Raw genomic sequence first — 20,085 nt, 5'->3', positions numbered from 1 at the left:
TTTGGTGTAGTATATGAAAGTCTATTACAATATAGATATTAGTAATAACACTTATATAGCATTTACTATGTGCCAGGTACTATTAGCAGTTTACATGTAAGAAATCTTTTCGTCCTCTTAGCAATCCTGTAGAGGAGATACTTTTATTATCTTCATTTTGCAGATGAAGAAACTGTGGCACAGAGAGATTGGACTATTTGCCATGATCACAGCGCTAGTAAATGGTGGCATCAGGATTGAAACCCAGGCAGGCTGGCCCAGGGTCCTGCTCAGGCCCACTGGCTCCTAGACATTTCCTCAGTGTATGAGCCACTCCTTTCTTTTCAAACCCGCTGGGTCGCCTAGAGGACAGTCTGGACTTGGATACTTTTCTAGAGAAGGGAAAAAAACTCAGTCATCTCCTTCCATCTTGGCAAGTGGGACTTTGCCTAACTGGCTTTACAGAGGTGCCAACTTTCTAGACTGTAAACACTTCAAAACTAGGAGCTAACTTTTCTCTTTCTTCCTTGTGCAGTGCATACTCAGTATGCATTGGGCAAGTGTCAGGGAACTGGAGGTCTGCATCTTGGTAGACAATCCTTTGGTCCTAATTCTCTCTATGTTTGCAACATAGCTGAATGGAGAGGTCATATTTTTGGTTAGTAATTTTTATTTGTTTGCTTCTTGGGCACTTTTTGCCCTTTTGATTGTCTCAAAGAGGGGCATTTGTAATTTAGCAAGTCTCCAAAAGCTGATTTCCTTCTTTTTCCTGTTTCCTTTTAGTAATCCCTGTCCCACACTTTTTGGTTTTGAAAAAAAAAACAAAAACAAAAACAAAAACAAACTATAGAACAGTCAGGAAGGTCTTTGGGCTGAGACAGCCCAGGGAGAGTGATATCTGGACCCAGGCCCTAGAACTGGCATGGCCTGAACACCTTGTGATACCAGCAAAATCCAGGAAGAGCCTAGGTCCTGCCTATCTAGTGGGTTGGAAATTTCTCCATCTCTTTCACCTTCTTGGGAGCAGAAATACTCCCTTTTCCTCTGATGCTCTGATTTTTCTCCTCCCCAGAGGCTGGTGGGGTAAGGATTAGATAGGATGGATGATTTTTGGCATTCACCTTATTTGGAAGGGCTAACAAGAAAAGAAAGGCATCTTCCACTTCCCAACCCAGTGTGAGGGGACAGACAGGAGACCCTGGGCTGCCTTTTGGAATTGAGAGTCCTGCCCCCAACATCTGCTAGAGAACACATTAGGGGAGGCAGAAGACTTAGGAAAGCCCCCTGCAGGGAAGCCAAGGGATCTCATCTGCAGCTACCCCACCAGCCCCCACCCATCACTTCCTTATCCTATTTCAGAGGTCGAAAAGGTTTATGCTGGTCTGCAATATGGACTCCTTTTACTTGAAGGGAGGAGAAAACTTCAAAAAGTCACACCTGACTCCCCAAACCCACTTTTTAGTATCCAGGATCAGGAAACTGGATCTTCCCTGCCATCACCCTTTGGTGAAAGGGAAGGGATCCAGGGACAGGGCCTCAGCCCAACTGGCAGCCTTAGGCTTTATGTAGTGGTGCCAGTAGCAATTAATAATGATAATAAATACCACATTTCATAACCAAACCCAAGCCGAGGATGACTGAATGATTGGACCTCTGCCTCCCACCTGCGTGCCGTTTCTCTGCGAGTCCACACCCTCCCGGGCAGCCTCAATTCCACCCACCACCTTCAGCCTGGGGTTCAAAGGAATGGCTGCTCCCCAGGACCAGCGACGTGGAGCAGCACACTGCCTCTTAGCAGACCCACAGGGAGTGGAGTGGTAAGTGGGGGCGGTTTGGTTTTATCTTTATTATTTAGCATCAGAAAATAATAAAAATACGGTGGTAATTTTGGCCCCCTGAGCTCGGTTTAGGTTTTCTGCGAAGTGCAGGATCCCCAGCTCCCACCTGGAGCTCCAGAACTCCCGGGGACCCCAGTGTCCGCCCTGTCCCCTAGGGCCTTGTCACTCCCTGGCCCCGTAGCCCAGGGGACTTCACCTTCCCTGGGCGGCGGCCACGGGTCCCGCCCGGCCCCTCAGGGGTCTGCGGCCGCCGAAGTCGGGGTCTCAGGGCGTCAGGGAGCAACCAGGCCGCGGGGAGGGAGGCCGGCGCCGGCGCGGAATTTCTTTATCGGGATTTGGGAGCCGCGAGCTTCTCCTTTGCTTCTTTAAGCGATCACGGAAAGACACCTTTCGATCTTTTGTCAGACATCTTGGCCCTTAATAGCTAAATTTATTTGGTTTAAAGCGGCCACGGGAGAAGCAGGGAGGGAAGATCTTTCGTCGGTCATTGGGTGGCCTAGATAACAGGCTTGGAGAGAGAGGGGAGAAGAAAGTAAAAAGGTTAATGGATGAGGGGAGGGCTGGAGGCGCCCGGCGAGGGGCTTGGAAGGCGACCCTCCCCCGGCCGCCCCCTTATCGCGGCCCGAACTTACCCGCGGCGCAGCGAGTACATTAAGTCACGTAAACAGCGCGGAGAGGAATGCCACCGCGGTGACCTCTCCTGCGCCGCCGCCGCAAGCCCACCTCCGCGCCGTGCTGGCGGCCGCCAGCGGCGCGCGGGGGTCGGCCGGGGGCTGCGCTGGGCGAGGGGCCTTAGGGCCGGGTCGGGCCTGCGCCGCGCGCGGGGCCTCGATTCCGACCGCCCGGGGACCCCGGCGCAGGCTCTGCGCGGCCCTTCCCTAAGTGGCTGGCGGCGGGGAGCCGGGGCAGGGGGTGGGGGCGACCTTCAAGTTTCCGCCGCCACCACCTGACGTTTCTAAAGAGTGTTTTTGGTTTTCCGAGAATTAAAGAAAATCGCCGCCAGACTGGTCGACGGCCTGCGGTGCAAGTACGGCCACGCAGTAGGTGACAAGCCGCCCGGACCCCGCCGCTGGGCCCGGACGCTGGCAGGGGTTGGGGGCTCGGAGGTGACCCCGGGTCCTTGGGTAGAAGCGTCCCGGGGACGGGAAGAAATATGGTATAAGCGGGAAGGCCTCATAAATCTGAGCTGTTAAAAATCTAAGTTAAAAATATGTTTTAAGTCAGAAATGCATTCTTTTTCTTTATGAAACATCGCTGGAGCAGCCAGTTTTGTGACAGGGTCGTAAAAATGAGCGTGAGTTGGCGCGGGTGGAGGTGCGCGAAGACTCCGGTCCTTGCCCGGGTCTCGCCGCTCCTCCGGAAGCGGCGCACATCTGGGTCCTCAAACACCCTTCCCGTTTGGCAGCCAAGCCCCTGCCCCCTGCCCAATTGGCTGCAGTGTTCTGGGTGGATTCGAATCGTGAATCGTGGTATGGCGCGGCCCAAATAAATCAACCCTGCGGACAGGTCGCGCCCAGGAATCAGCCCTCTGTGAGGGTAATGGGGACCGCTCGCCCAGGAGGGGCCGCTCATTGGGTCTAAATAGACCTGAGATAAATAGTTTCGTTCAAGATTAGCAAATCCCGAAAGAGGAGACAGACGGGGTGGGGGGGGGGGGGAAGGAAAGGAAGGAAAAGAAAAGAAACAAATACCGATGAAGAAAACAAGAACTTTTAAGAGCTTGTCCGCGTACCTTGGACACTAGTGGGGGTCTTCTTCCTAGCTCTTGGGGTTCTCCCTTGTTTGGGGTTCACCTCTTCCCTCCGAACTTCCTAGTTTGCTGGCTTTTCAGACCAGCTGGGGCGCGCCCAGGAAGCTCCACGCGCGGGCCTGGGGCTCATGGGAGTGGCTTTGAAAGCATGCTTGTCTTCCCCGGTGTGGTCCCTAGCGCCAAAGATGCATTGGGGAAAAGGCACATTGGAGAGATCAGGAAGCCTGAGTTTCTGTCTGAATCAACTGTACGAGTTAAAAAGTTTTATTTTTAAATTAACCAACATTAAAAAAAACCAAAACAGCATTCACTACCTATTCCCTCGTTTGATTGGAAAACCAGTCTGAAAAAATAAATACAATCTGTGACCATGAAAAGGAGCAATCACTTATTTTTCTTATTTGTTTTGAACATTATTTTAAAAAATAGATAGGGAATCTGGAGGGTAAAATGCCGGGTCCCTTCCCGAGCCCTTAGAGCCCGAACGTTGTCGAATCGGTCAATGTCCATCCCGCCGCTCACCTCTGTCCCAGCAGCGCCAGGGCCAGCGCGCCCTCCCGCTGCGTCTGCGGAGCTGCGGCAAAAGCAGGTCCCGGGGGGTATCAGTGTCCAGGAATATCGGTGCAGACATCCTTGTACTTGCAAATACCAAAGAAATACACAGGACAGGGATCAGGCTCGCGCCAGGGCTCGATCTCCTCGGGGCTCAGGGTTGGAGGCCGTTCACAGCCTGGACTCAAACTGAGCCAAAGAGTTTTATTTTTAGCAAATAAGATGATTTTTAAAAAATTGCTTTTAATAGCAAACCTGAGAAACATTATTTCAAAACGTTGAAATCAAAGGAAATCAAATGTCCACAACACATTTCCGTCACTGCTTACAAATAAGCTTCTGCAAAACCCAGTCCACTTAAACATTTGGTCGGAACTCACGAAAAGAACTAAAAAGCAAGGCATTCCGAGTCCTGGCAGGGGTTGAGTGGCTGGGCGGACGCCTGGCTATCTCATCTGGAAGTCGCACATTCGATCGCACTCAGGTTAAAATTTAAAGCCCCTGGATTCTGCTCCAGTCGCCAGCCTCTCCATTCCAGAGTTTTCTACCTTCAGCCTTTTCAAAATGCGGGCACGCTGAAACTGGGAGCCGTCAAAATGATTGGGGGAGGCAAAGTAGAATGCAATAAAAGTGACTACATTCGACGAGAACGGTTTCTGGACCTTCTTGGTAGCAATTTAAAATTCAGAAGTGTCTAGCAGCAATTTACAACGAAGAAGGAAAAAAGAAGAATTATCGCTAGCTTCCTGAATTCCTCGTCCCCTCCCCCGCACTGCCAGGCCATGTCCCCACGTCCCCGTTTCCCCAGGAGCCACAGGTTCACAACTCACAGTTACGTGCAGAGGAAACAACGCTTAGCGACGAGGTCTCACCATCTCTGGAAACCATACTTTACAACGCACCTACCCACCCCAGTTCAACTCTGCACAGCCTCCTTTTCCCTCCCTAACCGGGAAAACACTAATGTAAAAACAAAACAAAAAACCAGACCCTAAACACTTTCTGGGAGACTGACCTTTAGAAAATCATTTACTTCGATTTACCTTGTGTGTGTGTGGGGGGGTGGGGTTTAAAAATGCATTATCACAAAAACAACTCCTCTTGTCCTAAAGTTTCCCTCGGCAGCCTTCTGGGGTCACTTCTGTCGGAAGAAATCCTTTCTGTGAGCGAAAGGGAGAGAGACATATATCACGGCTCCGGCAGCGGACGAGCCTGCGGCCGCGCGAGTCACTGCTGACAGATAGGCGCTGATAACCCCGCGACGTTCATTTCCAGTCCCTTTGCCCGCTAGGGACCGTATCAGTTTGTACAGAGTTGTGATAACCGTTTGGACGGAGTGAAGAAGGGGGTGTGTATATGAACGTGGGGGTGGGGAAGCAGCATTTAGCGCTGGGTCCAGGGAAGGCGACACCCCTTCTTCGCAATGACTTATCTGCGACTTACCTGAAACTCTCCCCGGGGAAAGCTCAGAGCAAATGGGACATCAAAAGTTGGAGAGCGTCCTCGAACGCGACTGATGTGGAAACCCTTTTCCATTTCGAGCGCCCTGTAGACTACCGTTCTGTAACGACCCAAGTTAAAAGTTCCCAAAGGTCAGCTGGGGAATGCCGTAGTGAGGTATCTGAAACTTCCCGGGAATTTATATATTTAAGAGCAGTAAAGCTAGGGAGCCGGGCACTGGGTCCTACTTTTCCAGATTGTTGGAACCCGGGTTATTGACAGCCACCAACACCTGAGCCGTGCTAGGGCATCCCAAGATAGGGTCGGAGAAAGTTTAAGGTCGGTCTCACACAACTGTAGAGCAAAAAGCTCATTTGCTGTGAAGGGGCTAGGCGGGGTGAGGGTAGGGGGGCGCACAGCACGTTCCCTCCTCCTTCTGGGGGCGTACTGACCCACGGGCTGGAGCGCCCCTCCCGCCGTGGCGTCGAAGTGGGGCTGTGCACTGCCAATTCCTCCCGTGCCAAGGCTCCCTCCGCCTCCCTCGTGTGGGTGTGTGTGCGACTGCGGGAGCAGGAGGGTGCACCGCCGCTGGGTGGGTGAGGGTCGCCAGCCAGGTTGGGGGTTCTGTGGCCCTCGCCCCTCCCCCAGCGTCCCTGGGCTCAGCGCCCTCGGGTGGACTCGCCCCCACTCCGGGGATAGAGCTCCGGGCTCAGCCCACGCCCGCAGGCAGCGCGGCGCTCATTGTCTGCCTGGGCGGCGCGCTCCCCTCCCCCTCGCCGTCCCCTCCCCACCCTCTTTTCTCTCCTCCCCTCGATCCCTCCTCCTCCTCTTCACCTCCAGCGCCCAGCTGCTCGCGGAGCGCAGTTCCGACCCACAGCCTGGCACCCTTCGGCGAGCGCTGTTTGTTTAGGGCTCGGTGAGTCCAATCAGGAGCGCAGGCTGCAGTTTTCCGGCAGAGCAGTAAGAGGCGCCTCCTCTCTCCTTTTTATTCACCAGCAGCGCGGCGCAGACCCCGGACTCGCGCTCGCCTGCTGGCGCCCTCGGCCTGTCTCCGCGCCTGGGAGCACCCTCCGCCGCCGCCGTTCTCCAAGCGCAGCGACAGCCCGAGGTTCGGCTGCTTCCTCCTCGCGCGATCTCTCCGCTTCCCTCCCCTTCACCCTTACTTCTCCTGGTCCCCTTGGCCTCTGGCTCTCCGGCCCTCTCCAGGCCGCAGTCAGCTCCGAGGGTGTCTCCCTCCTCCCCTCCGGGCGGGCTATAGTGGCTCCCAGGCACCCGGGACACCGCGGACCAACTTCTAGTCTCTTTTCCTCTCCTCAAAGCGCTTATCTGCGCGCAGTCTTATCTCCGAGTTATCTCAGCCCAAAGGGGCGGGAGCGGGTAGTCAGGCAGGCAGAGAAACTTCTTTCTTGCTATCTAGCCAGGTCTGTGTGTGGGCATTAATTTTAGTGTGGTAATCTCCGATGAGCCGAGGCGATTTGGAAGAGCAGCCTGGAGGAGGCCAGCCCCGCTGCATTTCGCCTTCCTCCCCCACTCTCTCCGAGTCTCCCTGTCATTCTTCCGGCTCTCAACTTTGGGGTCGCCTCGGCTCTGGGGCGGTCTCACGCCCCCCCAACCCCTTGCGTTCCCCCCTCCTTTTCTCTGCGCTCCGCTCCACCCAGCTACGTCCGATTCCGGAACGGTCCGGCCTTTCTGCTGCTAGAGATGACCGCGGGGAGGGCCGGGTGGCTCGGCAGGCGTGAGCGCTCGCGCTGGTGGCAGCAGGGGCAGGCCGTGTCTAAGGTGTGGGGGGCCGCGGGGACGTCGGTGGGGTTGGCGACTCCCGCCCCGCGAGCTCCCCGCACTGCCTCTGCCAGGAAGGACCCGGCTGCTGTCCCCGCCCTGACGTCCCACTTTCCCTGGGCCGAGTTGCATTTCTCTCTGGGGCTCGCAGCGCAGTCCAGAAAGCTCCGGGAGAGCCAGTACAGGAGAACGCGGCGGTTTCGTTTTCCTGGACAGGTTGCCTGCCTTCCTTATGCGAACCGTTTTCCCGCGGGGAACCCTCACCCCGAGGCATCCGCAGGAAGGCGGGATGCGGCGTTGGCGACAGGCACAGCTACTTAAATTCTTTTGTGTGTCATCAGCCCGGGGGAGACACTTTAGGGCGGAAAGAAAGCCTCAGCCAGCTTCTGCAGATCACCCCTGAGGTCTGGCGCGCGCACGGAGAAAGGATGCGGCGGAGAGGGTGGGCGGCTAGGGCGCGAGACCGGAGCGGTGCCTGTGAAGGAGGGCTGGTATCCCAGTCTTTCCATGGCCCTGTGGCGGCTGCGCAGGCTCCATTCGCCTCTCCCTTCCCAATCCTCACGCCCCGGGCAGAAATGGGATGTTTGAGAAGTCTCAAATGGGATCTTAGACTTCTGAAAGATCCCATTGGAGGCGGATCCCGTTTGAACTAGAAAAAGGATTGGAGGCGAGGTGGTGTGCAGCCGAAGCTCTTGGTAACCCGTCTGTGTCTCTCCTACCGTTCTCGTCTCCCCCACCCCGCCTCAGGACCTAGACGTCAGCTTGGAGCGGCGCGGGACCGTGGATGGCCTTGACTGACGGCGGCTGGTGCCTGCCGAAGCGCTTCGGGGCCGCGACTGCGGACACCGGCGACTCCGGAGCCTTTCCAGCGCGGGAGCCCTCCACGCCACCTTCCCCCATCTCTTCCTCGTCCTCCTCCTGCTCCCGGGGAGGGGAGCGGGGTCCCGGCGGCGCCAGCAACTGCGGAACGCCTCAGCTCGACGCGGAGGCAGCTGCAGGACCCCCGGCCCGCTCGCTGCTGCTCAGCTCCTACGCTTCGCATCCCTTCGGGGCTCCCCACGGACCTTCGGCGCCTGGGGTCGCCGGCCCTGGGGGCAACCTGTCGAACTGGGAGGACCTGCTGCTGTTCACTGACCTCGATCAGGCCGCGACCGCCAGTAAGCTGCTGTGGTCCAGCCGCGGCGCCAAGCTGAGCCCCTTCGCACCCGAGCAGCCGGAGGAGATGTACCAGACCCTTGCAGCCCTCTCCAGCCAGGGTCCGGCCGCCTACGACGGCGCGCCAGGCGGCTTCGTGCACTCTGCGGCCGCGGCGGCAGCAGCCGCGGCGGCGGCCAGCTCCCCGGTCTACGTGCCCACCACCCGCGTGGGCTCCATGCTGCCCGGCCTGCCGTACCACTTGCAGGGCTCCGGCAGCGGGCCAGCTAGCCACGCAGGCGGCGCGGGCGGGCACCCCGGCTGGCCCCAGGCCTCGGCCGACAGCCCCCCATATGGCGGCGGAGGCGGCGCGGCGGGCGGCGGGGCTGCGGGGCCTGGCGGCGCTGGCTCGGCCGCGGCGCACGTCTCGGCGCGCTTCCCCTACTCGCCCAGCCCGCCCATGGCCAACGGCGCCGCGCGGGAGCCGGGAGGCTACGCGGCGGCCAGCAGCGGGGGCGCGGGAGGCGTGAGCGGCGGCGGCGGCAGCCTGGCGGCCATGGGCGGCCGCGAGCACCAGTACAGCTCGCTGTCGGCGGCGCGACCGCTGAACGGGACGTACCACCACCATCACCACCACCATCCGAGCCCCTACTCGCCCTACGTGGGGGCTCCGCTGACGCCCGCCTGGCCCGCCGGACCCTTCGAAACCCCGGTGCTGCACAGCCTGCAGAGCCGTGCCGGAGCCCCGCTCCCGGTGCCCCGGGGCCCTAGCGCAGGTAAGGGTCGCGCCTCGGGGTGGGAGTGCGGGTCCGAAGCGGTGGGACACATGAGGGACGCGGAGCAGCTACTCCACTTGGGCCCTGTTTTCAGGACTTTCTTGTCCGAGTGCGAGGAGGTCGGCCTGGTCCCAGGAAGGTTTGCAGGCCTGTGGCTGGGTGATCAAAGTCTGGTAGCACTGAGGCGATTCTGTTGTGCCAAGTTCCTTTCCGCGGAAGAGACCAAATGCACATCTGCATCTTCGTGCCTTGGAGAAGTTCTCAGGGACTTGATGACTAGTGAATGGCATCTGCTATTGGGGAAAAATAGAGGCTGGGAGGGAACTAACGGCGCTTGAGCCCCATCGCAGACCCTACTTTGGGCCAGTGGAGGAAATTCCACGATGGGGGTAAGTTTGGGAGAGTGGTAGGCCCTTGATCCACCCCCAAACACGCACACATGTACATGCAGGCTCACCCAGTTGAACTCTCCAAAGGGTGCGTGTGTTTTCCTAGAGAAGGGTGTTTAGAAGAAGAGCACAACAGAAGGACCTAGATATCCTAGGGAAGCTAGTTGGCATCTCCCCTCCCACGAGGGAGACAAGGAAAGAAAAAATGAGGACACTTGGAGTGGCCAGACTTGTGACTTCATCCTGAAGGAGAGCTGGTGGATAGGCCCTTGGGCTTGGCATCAGCTGGACCCTGGTTTGGGACTTGTGCTCTCATGGCTAGGCTGCAACCCGGAGGTCCTGGAGCTGGGGCACCTATTCCTTAAAAATTTAGCCCACCAATTTTTCAGCTTCCAATTTGACTCATACTCTAATTCCTGTGTCTGGGAGCCATTAGGGGGTAAACCGTGAAAACGTTATTGTCAAAAAATACCTGGAAGTACCTCATTTTGAAAAGTGTTTTGTTTACTCTAGCAGAAGGGGGTGTTTAGGCTCCTTTTCTCAGCTGCAACCTTCTGCGCCCTTGGTGCTTTCAGCTGGCTCTTCTTACTGTATATTTCACCTGTTTGATAATCTTTCCTCTAAGGAAACAGCACTTTTTTTTTTGTTGTTGTTTGAAGGGAGGTGTGGGGGAGGCCCCTTGTGCCACAGAGGTGGCAGAGCGCAGGGAGGGACGTTAGTCCAAACAGTCCTACCCCGATGTCTTGTGTACCCCAGGTCTGTGCTTCTCGTAGGAGCCTCCCTGCTACCTTTAGGGACAGCAAGTCAGTCCTTCTAGGGGTGCAGATTCCTTAGGTTAAGTGAGACATTCCCAGCCTTGTGTGCGAAAGACACAAGAGACACAACCTTGTGTGCTCGAAATACAAGAGGCTTGAAAGTGAAGGAACTGATTTGAACAGCTTTCTGCTGCCTTGCAAGGAGACAACAAGACATCTTGGTAACAAGTTCTTTCTCTCTCCTCTTCCAAGTTCTGTAAGACTTGGTCTCAAAGTTCTCCCACCCTCACTTTTTTTTTAAGATAGTCTCTCTCTGTTACCCAGGCTGGAGTGCAGTGGCTCACTAAAACCTTCGCCTCCTGGGTTCAAGCAATTCTTCTGCCTCAGTCTCCTGAGTAGCTGGGATTATAGGTGCGCACCACTGCACCTGGCTAATTTTTGTATTTTTAGTAGGTTTTGACATGTTGGTCAGGCAGATTTCGAACTCTTGACCTCAGGTGATCGACCCACCTCAGCTTCCCACAGTGCTGGGATGATAGGCATTGAGCCACCATGCCCAGCAAAATTCCCTCTTTTTGCTTCTGCTGCAAAGCTGGCCCAGGAGACCATCTTTCCCATGGGTGTGTGGAATGGGATTGGGGAACCTGTTGAGATTTGCACTATTGGTCTGGGACTTGAGAGTAGAGGGCTCTCATCCTTACTGCTACATAGGGACCCGTGCTTGGCTCCCAGGATCTGAGAGACGGAAAGACTGGGAATCTCTCCGGGGCCAGTGGTTGGGTGTGAAGTTTCTTTTGTCAGTCAGAAAGTTCTGTAGGGAATGTGCAAGGGTGTGTGAGTTGGGTGAAGGGTGGTTGCAGCTTGAGCCAGCACCCGCAGCTCTGCTTATTTCTTGACACACCTTAGCTTGATCTCCAGGTTCCTTTCCCCCAATCTCCCAGCATTTCATATGACTGAGAGAGAGTCTCTACACGTTTACAGTAACTGGTCCTGTAGGAGAAATCCTTTTAGACGCAGTATGGGGCACTTGCGGACAAGCCAATATGTTTCTTTTTGTTTTAAATTCGGGCTATGCTTTTCCTAATTTTTTCATCTTCTGGGCACACCACAGTTAGAGAAATTTTCTGTAGACCCAGAAGATTTGCTATTTTTTAAAGTATGTTTAAAAACAAGGGTAGGGATTTGGGAACACCCAGCTTTTGCATAGAGTCTTTTAGGAAAGCAGGAAGTGACTGGGACCAAGCTAGTATTGGGGTGAGGGGTGGGGAGTGAGTGACCCTAACTTTGCTTGTCCTCACAGGTATTCTGAGGCTGGCTTCCTAGCTAGATTTCCTGTTTCTTCAACCAGATTTATTTATTTTTTTTTTGAACAAACCATTTTTGGAGACAGACACTTTAAACACCAGGGCTAAAACCTGAGTGCTGAGCTTTATCAGCCCGCAGAATTTGGAGGCTTCTGGGAACCCACACTATACACCTCTCGCTGACTGGGTAGATGAGTTGAGGAGTCAAACACAGTTCTGCAGAAGCTTAGGAGGGCGTAGGACCCAGGAAATAAAGGGGTGTGAGGACTCCCTTTATTTCCTGGGTCCTACACCCTCCTTAAACTTCTGTAGAACTGTGTTTGACTCCCTGTGTCCTCGTACCACACAGAGAAAGACAGTTGGTGGTGCCCTTCTCCCCTGAATCTCACTCTCCAACGACACCCCAAACAGCCATGTTAGGAGAGAAATGGCAAGTTGAAAAGGGGAAACTTGGTGAGCAACACTCCAACAGGATCAGATCTTATAGCTTTTATAAAGACAGCATTTTTTTTTGTGTGTATCACCTACAGGATTATAGCTGCCTGGTGGGTGTGGGAAAGAGGTAGGGAGGGAATGAGAGCTTTTATTTAACTAAAAATAAGCCAGCTTCCTAGATTGGGCTGGGTGCAGTGGCTCACGCCTGTAATCCCAGCACTTTGGGAGGCTGAGGCCTGAGGTTAGGAGTTCCTGACCAACATGGTGAGACCCCACCTCCACTAAAAATACAAAAATTAGCTGGGCGTGGTGGCATTCACCTGTAATCGCAGCTGCTCGGGAGGCACGAGAATCACTTGAACCTGGGAGGCAAAGGTTGCAGTAAGCTGAGATCTGCACCATTGCACTCCAGCGTGGGCGACAAAGCAAGACCCCTTCTCAAAAAAACACAAAAAACAAAAAAGCCTTACTAGCTTGTATTTATCCGACGTGCACTTCTAATTAAATTTTGTCTTTGGCTTTTCAGAGTTCTACCTGGGGAGTTCACACTGTCTTCTAATAGGATTCTTATTGTTCTCAGGCATAGGACTGGGTTTTCCAGGGAATGCCCCACTCCTCTATCTAGAGGGGCTCTGATAGGTAACATTTTAAAGTCAACAACAAAGACAAATACCTTGTTTAACTTCAGTGTCCTTGAAGTCCTGACCATTTTACTGATTACCGTAGTCAATAGTGGCTTTTAGGGCAAAGAAGAATAAATCTTTGTGATGTGTTGTAAGTTGCAGTATCCCCATGACAACTTTGAACTTTGTAGGATGCTAGGTTCTTTAAAACTTTGTTTTTTGCATTACTGACCAGTACTGATAGTTTCTTTAAAACTTAATATGAAATGAGAAAGGAGACATGTTTTGTAAATAGTACTGATGGAATTAAGGAGTTTTTATGCTAAAGTCATATTTAAATATCGTTACCACACAGTTGATGGTAGACACAAGCAATAAGCTGTAAAGGGATGAGAAAGAACAAAAAGGTTTCGCTAGCACACAATCTTCAGATAAAACAATGACATGTAGTGTTTATTTACTTTAAAATGTGATTCAGAAATGCTTTGTCAATAATGCAAAACTGGAACATTTAAACCTTCTGTAATCTAAAGAACGGTAAACAATGGGAGACTTTCTTTTTTTCTTGCCTATACTTTATTCCATATTTAACCTTCTTGAGAAGTAACAAATGTTACAACATTTACTCTTAATTAAGATTTGTTTTTATTAGCAGGTTTAGATTATTGTGAATTCGGAAAACCAACCAAAGAATAATTGGCAAAACAAACAGATTTTAAATGGATTGCATAACTTGAAATGACCACTGGGAAGGTATTGGTAATTTTTTTCAAACTGTAAGGTATCACCCTCTTGTAAAAATTTTGCAGATAGAAGCAGTTGGGCCCACTTCTACATCAGGGTATTTTAGTATGTGATTTTTGTGGCATGAAAATAAAACTTAAACTCTGTGCTTAATGTTAGTACATTTTCCTCCTGAAAAGATGTAATTTTCTAATCTCTAGTTTCTAACTAATGTAGGTGCCTAAGAATAGTACTTTTAATTTCACTTGTGTATCTTTAATTGAGAAGAGGCACATATGGATGTGTGGCAGATGTAGAAAACACTTTTTAAAATTACTTGAGATAAAAGTAAATTTTATCAGCCTCGCTGTGTCCCCGGATATTTGTGGGTTACAGCGGGGCTCGGTGGTCAGTGGTCAGTGTTGCTGTGTGGCTTGCTCAGGTTTGGCAACGACGTACTGTAATGATGATGGATTTCAGTCTTTAAAAGCTCGGGGACAGCTTGAGAGTAGGAGTCAGGGGACTCAAGCCGACCTCCCCACCGCTCATCTCGGACTCTGAGATCCTCTGCTTCCAGCACTGTCTCTTTTCCGGGGTCAATACTGAGGCGCCTTGGGGGTGCAGAAGTATTGGACAGAGGGTTAGAGGATCAATAATGACGAAATCAAAACCCCTGCTCCTGGCTTTGCGGCCAAGGAGAAAAGGCGCAGCCCGGAAGGGCGCGGGAAGCCGGGCACCGGGACTGGGGGCCGGGATCTCCGGGGCCCGCGGGGAGGGAAGGCCCGGCGCGGCCTCACCGGCCTTTCGCCCCGCTGTCGCCGCAGACTTGCTGGAGGACCTGTCCGAGAGCCGCGAGTGCGTGAACTGCGGCTCCATCCAGACGCCGCTGTGGCGGCGGGACGGCACCGGCCACTACCTGTGCAACGCCTGCGGGCTCTACAGCAAGATGAACGGCCTCAGCCGGCCCCTCATTAAGCCACAGAAGCGCGTGGTGAGTGTGACCTACCCTGCCCCTGGCTTGCGGCCGGCTCCGGGCGCTCCTGGCCTGGCCCGCCCCGCCCTAAATTGCCCAGCCTCGGGCGTCACCCCCGGGGACAGGTGAGGCCTCCGCGGTCCCACCCGAGCGGGGACTCAGCGGTACCATCCGGTCCCGGCAGTTCCAACGCCTACCCACTGGCGCCCAAGTGGAGGTTATCCCGAAATTGGAGTCTGGGAAGCCAAGATAGCCTTTCCCCATATTTACATGCTGGGAATGACGTCCCTAATGACAAAAACAAAAAAAGGAAGGTGCAAAATATTACCATGTTTTAAGAAAAAAAATCTACCTCTAGGTGTACTTTGCCGAAACACTGTAATAATTCTGGTAAGATAGGCAAGAAATTGGTGATGGTAACCCGGGGAGAAAAACACCTACTGAAGCCGGGCGAAGGAAGACTTTTTTCACTGTGTATGGTTTAGATTTTATCCTTGAAAACCATGTTCACTTATGCCATTCATCCCCCAAATAGAATGTCATAAATCCACCCACCCTCCCGCCTCCTCACAGCCACATTCTTTTGGGTGCCTTTGACTTTGTCCTTTCCACCTTCTTGGTCCCTCTACCTCTTATCCTCAGGAATATCCTCAAATTCCATATCGTGGATTGCACTTGAGTCTGGTGAAAATTTATTTGCTCTAACTTTTGTTGTTTCGAAATCAGAGAAATTCGTGGAACTTGAGAAAACTGTGGTTTGTAAGTTCTTAAGTTGAGCGTTTTCACCGATTCGCACACGTTTTACCTTATTGTTGTCTGTTTTTTAATTTTATTTTTTGGTTTGTTAGTGTTTTTTTGTTTTGTTTTGTTTTGAGAGGGAGTTTCCCTCTTGTTGCCCAAGCTTGGGGTGTAATGTCACCATTTCGGCTCACCGCAACCGCCGCCTCCCGGGTTCAAGCGATTCTCCTGTCTCAGCCTCCAGTGTAGCTGGGATTACAGGCATGCGCCACCACCCCTGGCTAATTTTGTATTTTTAGTAGAGACGGGGTTTCTCCATGTTGGTCAGATTGGTCTCGAACTCCCGACCTCAGGTGATCCGCCCGCCTCGGCCTCCCAAAGTACTGGGATTATGGGCAAGAGCTACTGCGCGCGGCCACCACGTTTTAAAGGAAGGGAATCCTGATTTCGGGGATTAATCTCGTATTGTCATTGTTATGTGTGCTTCTTAGCAGGCGAAGGTATTTACTGCTGTAATGGTTAGAGAAAACAAAGGAAAGCTTTCACCAACGCCACTGTAAGGCTAACATTTGTTTAGCGAAGTACTCATAATCTAATAACCCTTTAAAGCTAAATATGTTACAGTTAGATGCCAGACGTCTTAAGTATCCCAGTAATTTATTTAATTGTTATACTCTAATTAGCAGGAACAAAGCTACACATGTTGTTTGTGTTAAATAGATTAGAGTGAAATTGCATCACAATGTAAGTCTGACACCTTAAAGAGAAGCAATTAGTTTTATGGTTGGTTTTGTTTTAATGCATTTAAAATAAAGTGGCCAAGGTTAATTTAATGAGTGTATATGCCTTAAACTCATTACAACCTCCCACAGCTTACAATTTTCTTTAAAGGGTACCCTTAACTGCAGTGTGACTCTCTGTGGGTTTCATTTTCTTTAAATGCATCATATTAAAGAAGTAAAAGTAGTAACTGGAAAATATCCCACAGAAGTTCCTTGTTTTGATATAATAGACAACACATGAACAATGAAACTTATTTTTCTAGAAAGCCACGTTGAGCTAATTGAACTCTCAAAGGTAACATTTTCTAGAGATTGAGCAAAAATTTGATGGAATAGTAGCTATTTAGGTTCCGGTTGCATTATAAATTTGATCTAGTAACATTTAAATACTGCCATTTGTTTTGTGCATGTACCAGTAAAAATAACTTAGGAGGAAAAAAGAACAGTCTTTAACATTTCTGAATCAATTAGCTTTCTTTGTGCTTAGCAGGTGTCTTGGCTATAACCAAGGTCAGCAAATATGCTTTGTAAATGGGTTATAAATGATACCAATTGAAGGGCGTGTCACTATCAATTAGGTCTCCTTGTTGGGCTTCTTATTTATGGTTTTGATGGATCTTGCTTAGTTCTCAGAAACAGAATGTTGAACTCAAGTTTGTTTAGCCAGCAGTATAGAACCAATCACTGTGAATTTGAACTTGCAATACATTGCAAAATAAGAGATTTATGGTGTAACTTGAATTCCTTGCCAGTGAGGAATATGACTGAGATCACTTGTTACAAGGAACTTTTATAACCCATTCACCTGCATTTCACATGTTTATGAGGACTGGCTTCACTTATGATCTGCAGTTGACAGTCATAAAGTCCTTTGTTATAATGGCAAATTCTGATAACAAGTTTGCTTCACATTGGCTCCAAATTCCACTGGAAACTGTCATAAATGGCTTGCTTATAAAGTGAACCTTCCTGTCCCTCATTTACTGATTTCACATTTATGAAGGGAAAGGAGTCCTTTGCTAGAAGATTATTTTCTTTTAACCACAAAGAAAGAAAAAAGAAAAGCCTTGATGTGTAAAATTTTGTTAATATTTTTGTCGTCATTTTAGAAAAGCAACTTCCCAAGTAGCTCTCCCGTGAGCCAAGCGTACTCATTTCAACTAAAAGTCAAACTGATTCTTAGCACTGACTTCTTAGAAATGTTGTAGTGCTAAAAGGTTTGCCAGTTTCTCTTTGTGTCTATAACTTCTCTGTAAAGCATGGTGCTAAAGTAATGCAACAGGATGCGAACTATAAATGCAAATTCTAATTTTATCTTTTAAATTTGCCAGCAAAGGTTTTGGAAGTCTCCGTCCAGTAATCTGTGAATATTTGAGACATACTCAATTTACATTTCTGTTCTTCATTCTTTACCATTGATTTTCTTAACTTCCCAAATTTTGTAATTTTCAACTTGGTTTGGTCCTGAATTTTTCTCTAATTTTTTTTTTTTAATATGAAAAGCTTCAAGAATTTGTGTGTCATTCTTTCACAGGGGTCATGCTAATCTTCTCTGTATCCTTCCAATTTTAGTATATGTGCTGCTGAAGCAAGCACCCATATATATATATATATTTTTTTTTTTAACTGAAGCCATGTCACAATTTGTGTAGTAATTCAAAGCATTTAAAAGGAAATTTAAGCTTGGTAAAACAAGTTTTATATTTTGCCATTCTGGGTAGGAAATTATATTAGCTTAAACTCTCATCCTTTATAATTAACATGTAGTAATCTAGAGGAAATAAATTCCCTTTAAGGATGTTATGGGCCTAAAGAAAACATGGACATGGGAGTGACAGTGGCAGACAGGTGGCCTTTTACCTTTCCTGGTAATACCAATTAACCCTTTGTATGAACAAAAGTTGAGAATTATACTGACAGGGCAAATGTATTGGGATCACTGCATCTGAGACAATGGCAGCATTAAGATAATGCCACAAAATTTGCTTGTATACTTTGTAACACAGATAAAACAAAAATGTAGGCAGCAGGCAGTCATATGGCTATTATGGAATGTGTTGAAATATATTTCCTTTTTTTACAAAACGCTTATCCCTCTTCTGAAATCCATTTCCATTAATGTACATAGGTCCTTTCAAAGTTTCTGGTTTACTCTTTTACATATGTCTGAGAAGTAGACCTAATGATCCTCAGTTTTTAGGAGAAGTGGAGACTGCCCAGAACCATTTAGCACATTGGCAAGTGGCTTGTGATTGCATTTCATGACTTAAATCTCAGACCTGTGACAAAAGTGCGCAACCAACTGCTGTCCAAGGTTGGGGTGGGGTGTGGTGTGGTGGGGGCACTTGCTTGTTAATGTCTGGTTGTGGTGTTACTTCTGGTGTGTTTCAAATATAAAACCGTTTGTCCAACTTTTAGGAAATCTTTTAACTCCCCTAAAAAAGGTGCCAGTAGTAACTGGGAAACTCTAAATTGGAGAAGAAACTATGGGTGAAACTCTCCTTGTTATGCTCTGGTAAAAGCTATGCATGAAGTCCCTTCTGGGTATTCTTGAATCCACGGAGACAAGCTAGCTGGAGGGGCAAATCCAACTTGTAAGGTCCAGCACGCTATGCAAAACTCAAGTTTCTTGGTTCGGAAAAGTCAACCTAAATACACTGCAATTGTTTTTTCTCAAGGACCGTTTCATTTATAATAAAACAGATACATGCTTGTTGATGACAGGGACAGAATACCTTAATGTATGTATGTAGCATATATATATATATATATGTATATACGTGACTTAGATTTTTCCACTTACGTTCTTGTACTGCTTCTAGCCTTCATCACGGCGGCTTGGATTGTCCTGTGCCAACTGTCACACCACAACTACCACCTTGTGGCGCAGAAATGCTGAGGGGGAGCCCGTGTGCAATGCTTGTGGACTCTACATGAAACTCCATGGGGTATGCCATGTATTCTGCTTACTTGCGTATACATTTAGTATCTCGTTTGGATGCGATTTCAGTTAAAAAAAAAAAATCAGCAAATGAAAGATATGCAAGTGAAAAATTTGAATGCATGTAATTTATTACTGAATATGTTTAATATATTCAGTGTACATACTGGGTACATTTTATTGAACTGAAGGTGGTATTATAATATGAGCTCTTATCCTATGCACCAGTAGGAAACAAAAAATGCCACCAATTGAACTATTGTCCTTTAAGACACATTCCAATTTTAGAAGTGTGAAAAATGTGCAATTTAGAATTGGTAATATGTTAGTAACCATTTTTAAAACTCCACAGTTAAGGAAATCAATAAAAAATGCACAATCACCAGTCTATATCTCTTAAAAATTTTGAATATAATCAGACAATTGTGCAAAGGAGTAATACATTTAATAGTTATAGTCAGGTTGGGCGCAGTGGCTCACGCCTGTAATCCAAGCACTTTGGAGGCCAAGGCGGGCGGATCACCTGAGGTTGGGCGTTCAAGACCAGCCTGACCAACATGGTGAAACCCCATCTTTGAAAAGAAAAAAAAGAAAAGAAAAAAAAATAGTGTAGTTTAAAATATTTCATAGTTCATTTTAAAGGATTGCAGAAAATATTATAAACACTTCAATCTTAAAAAGAAAAATAACCTTGCATCTGTAGGAGGAAGGAAATACATGATGAAAGATGTATTTCAAAGATGAAATAATACTTATTCAGTGAAGAGTTACTCATTTCAAACAATAAACATTAAGTTGAAGGAATTCTCCTTGGCAAATCATCTCATTCTTTCTCAAGGAATCTCTGCATTTGATGAGGAAAGTGTAGTCTTTGTGCACTTGGGATCTTTTGAATGTGTATAAAAATTGGATTGAAACTTATGCCAAGTCCCTTTCTTTTCCTCTTTTTTTAAGACAGAGTCTCGATTTTGTTGCCCAGGTTGAAGTGCAGTGGCACGATCTTGGCTCACTACAACCTCCACCTCCTGGGTTCAAGCGATTCTCCTGCCTCAGCCTTCCAAGTAGCTGGAATGACTGCCACCGCAGCCAGCTAATTTTTGTATATTTAGTAGAGAAGGAGTTTCACCATGTTGGCCAGGCTGGTTTCAAACTCCTGACCTCAGGTGATCCACCC

General features: G+C 49.5%; 1 protein-coding gene, 2 long non-coding RNA genes and 1 other non-coding gene across 4 annotated transcripts in view; 1 reads left to right on the top strand and 3 right to left on the bottom strand.

The window, feature by feature from the left end:
* Nucleotides 1–678: 678 nt before the first annotated feature.
* LOC116561443 lies at nucleotides 679–2,561 on the bottom strand. Its single transcript, XR_004273432.1, has 2 exons — nucleotides 2,450–2,561; nucleotides 679–2,325 (listed from the first exon to the last, which is right to left on the bottom strand). It is a non-coding gene; the product is annotated as an uncharacterized LOC116561443 (long non-coding RNA).
* Nucleotides 2,562–4,303: 1,742 nt separating this feature from the next.
* On the bottom strand, nucleotides 4,304–5,556 carry LOC116561442. Its single transcript, XR_004273431.1, has 2 exons — nucleotides 5,163–5,556; nucleotides 4,304–4,700 (listed from the first exon to the last, which is right to left on the bottom strand). It is a non-coding gene; the product is annotated as an uncharacterized LOC116561442 (long non-coding RNA).
* An 865-nt stretch (nucleotides 5,557–6,421) lies between these two features.
* GATA6 (GATA binding protein 6) overlaps nucleotides 6,422–20,085 on the top strand; it is a 33,902-nt gene continuing 20,238 nt past the window's right edge. Inside the window, exons 1-4 of the mRNA XM_032293219.1 lie at nucleotides 6,422–6,667; nucleotides 8,086–9,248; nucleotides 14,302–14,468; nucleotides 18,793–18,918. Coding sequence (XP_032149110.1) covers nucleotides 8,123–9,248; nucleotides 14,302–14,468; nucleotides 18,793–18,918 — 1,419 coding nt within the window. The 5' untranslated portion in view covers nucleotides 6,422–6,667; nucleotides 8,086–8,122. The remainder of the gene's footprint in view (nucleotides 6,668–8,085; nucleotides 9,249–14,301; nucleotides 14,469–18,792; nucleotides 18,919–20,085) is intronic.
* Nucleotides 17,460–17,566, bottom strand: LOC116561629. The gene has a single exon (XR_004273527.1). It is a non-coding gene; the product is annotated as a U6 spliceosomal RNA (small nuclear RNA).

This window comes from Sapajus apella, unplaced genomic scaffold, assembly GCF_009761245.1.
Source record: "Sapajus apella isolate SASKATOON/1434 unplaced genomic scaffold, GSC_monkey_1.0 scaffold29, whole genome shotgun sequence".
Taxonomy (NCBI): domain Eukaryota; kingdom Metazoa; phylum Chordata; class Mammalia; order Primates; family Cebidae; genus Sapajus; species Sapajus apella.
Note: the sequence above shows the minus strand (reverse complement) of the source record. Positions and strands in the feature narration are given on the sequence as shown.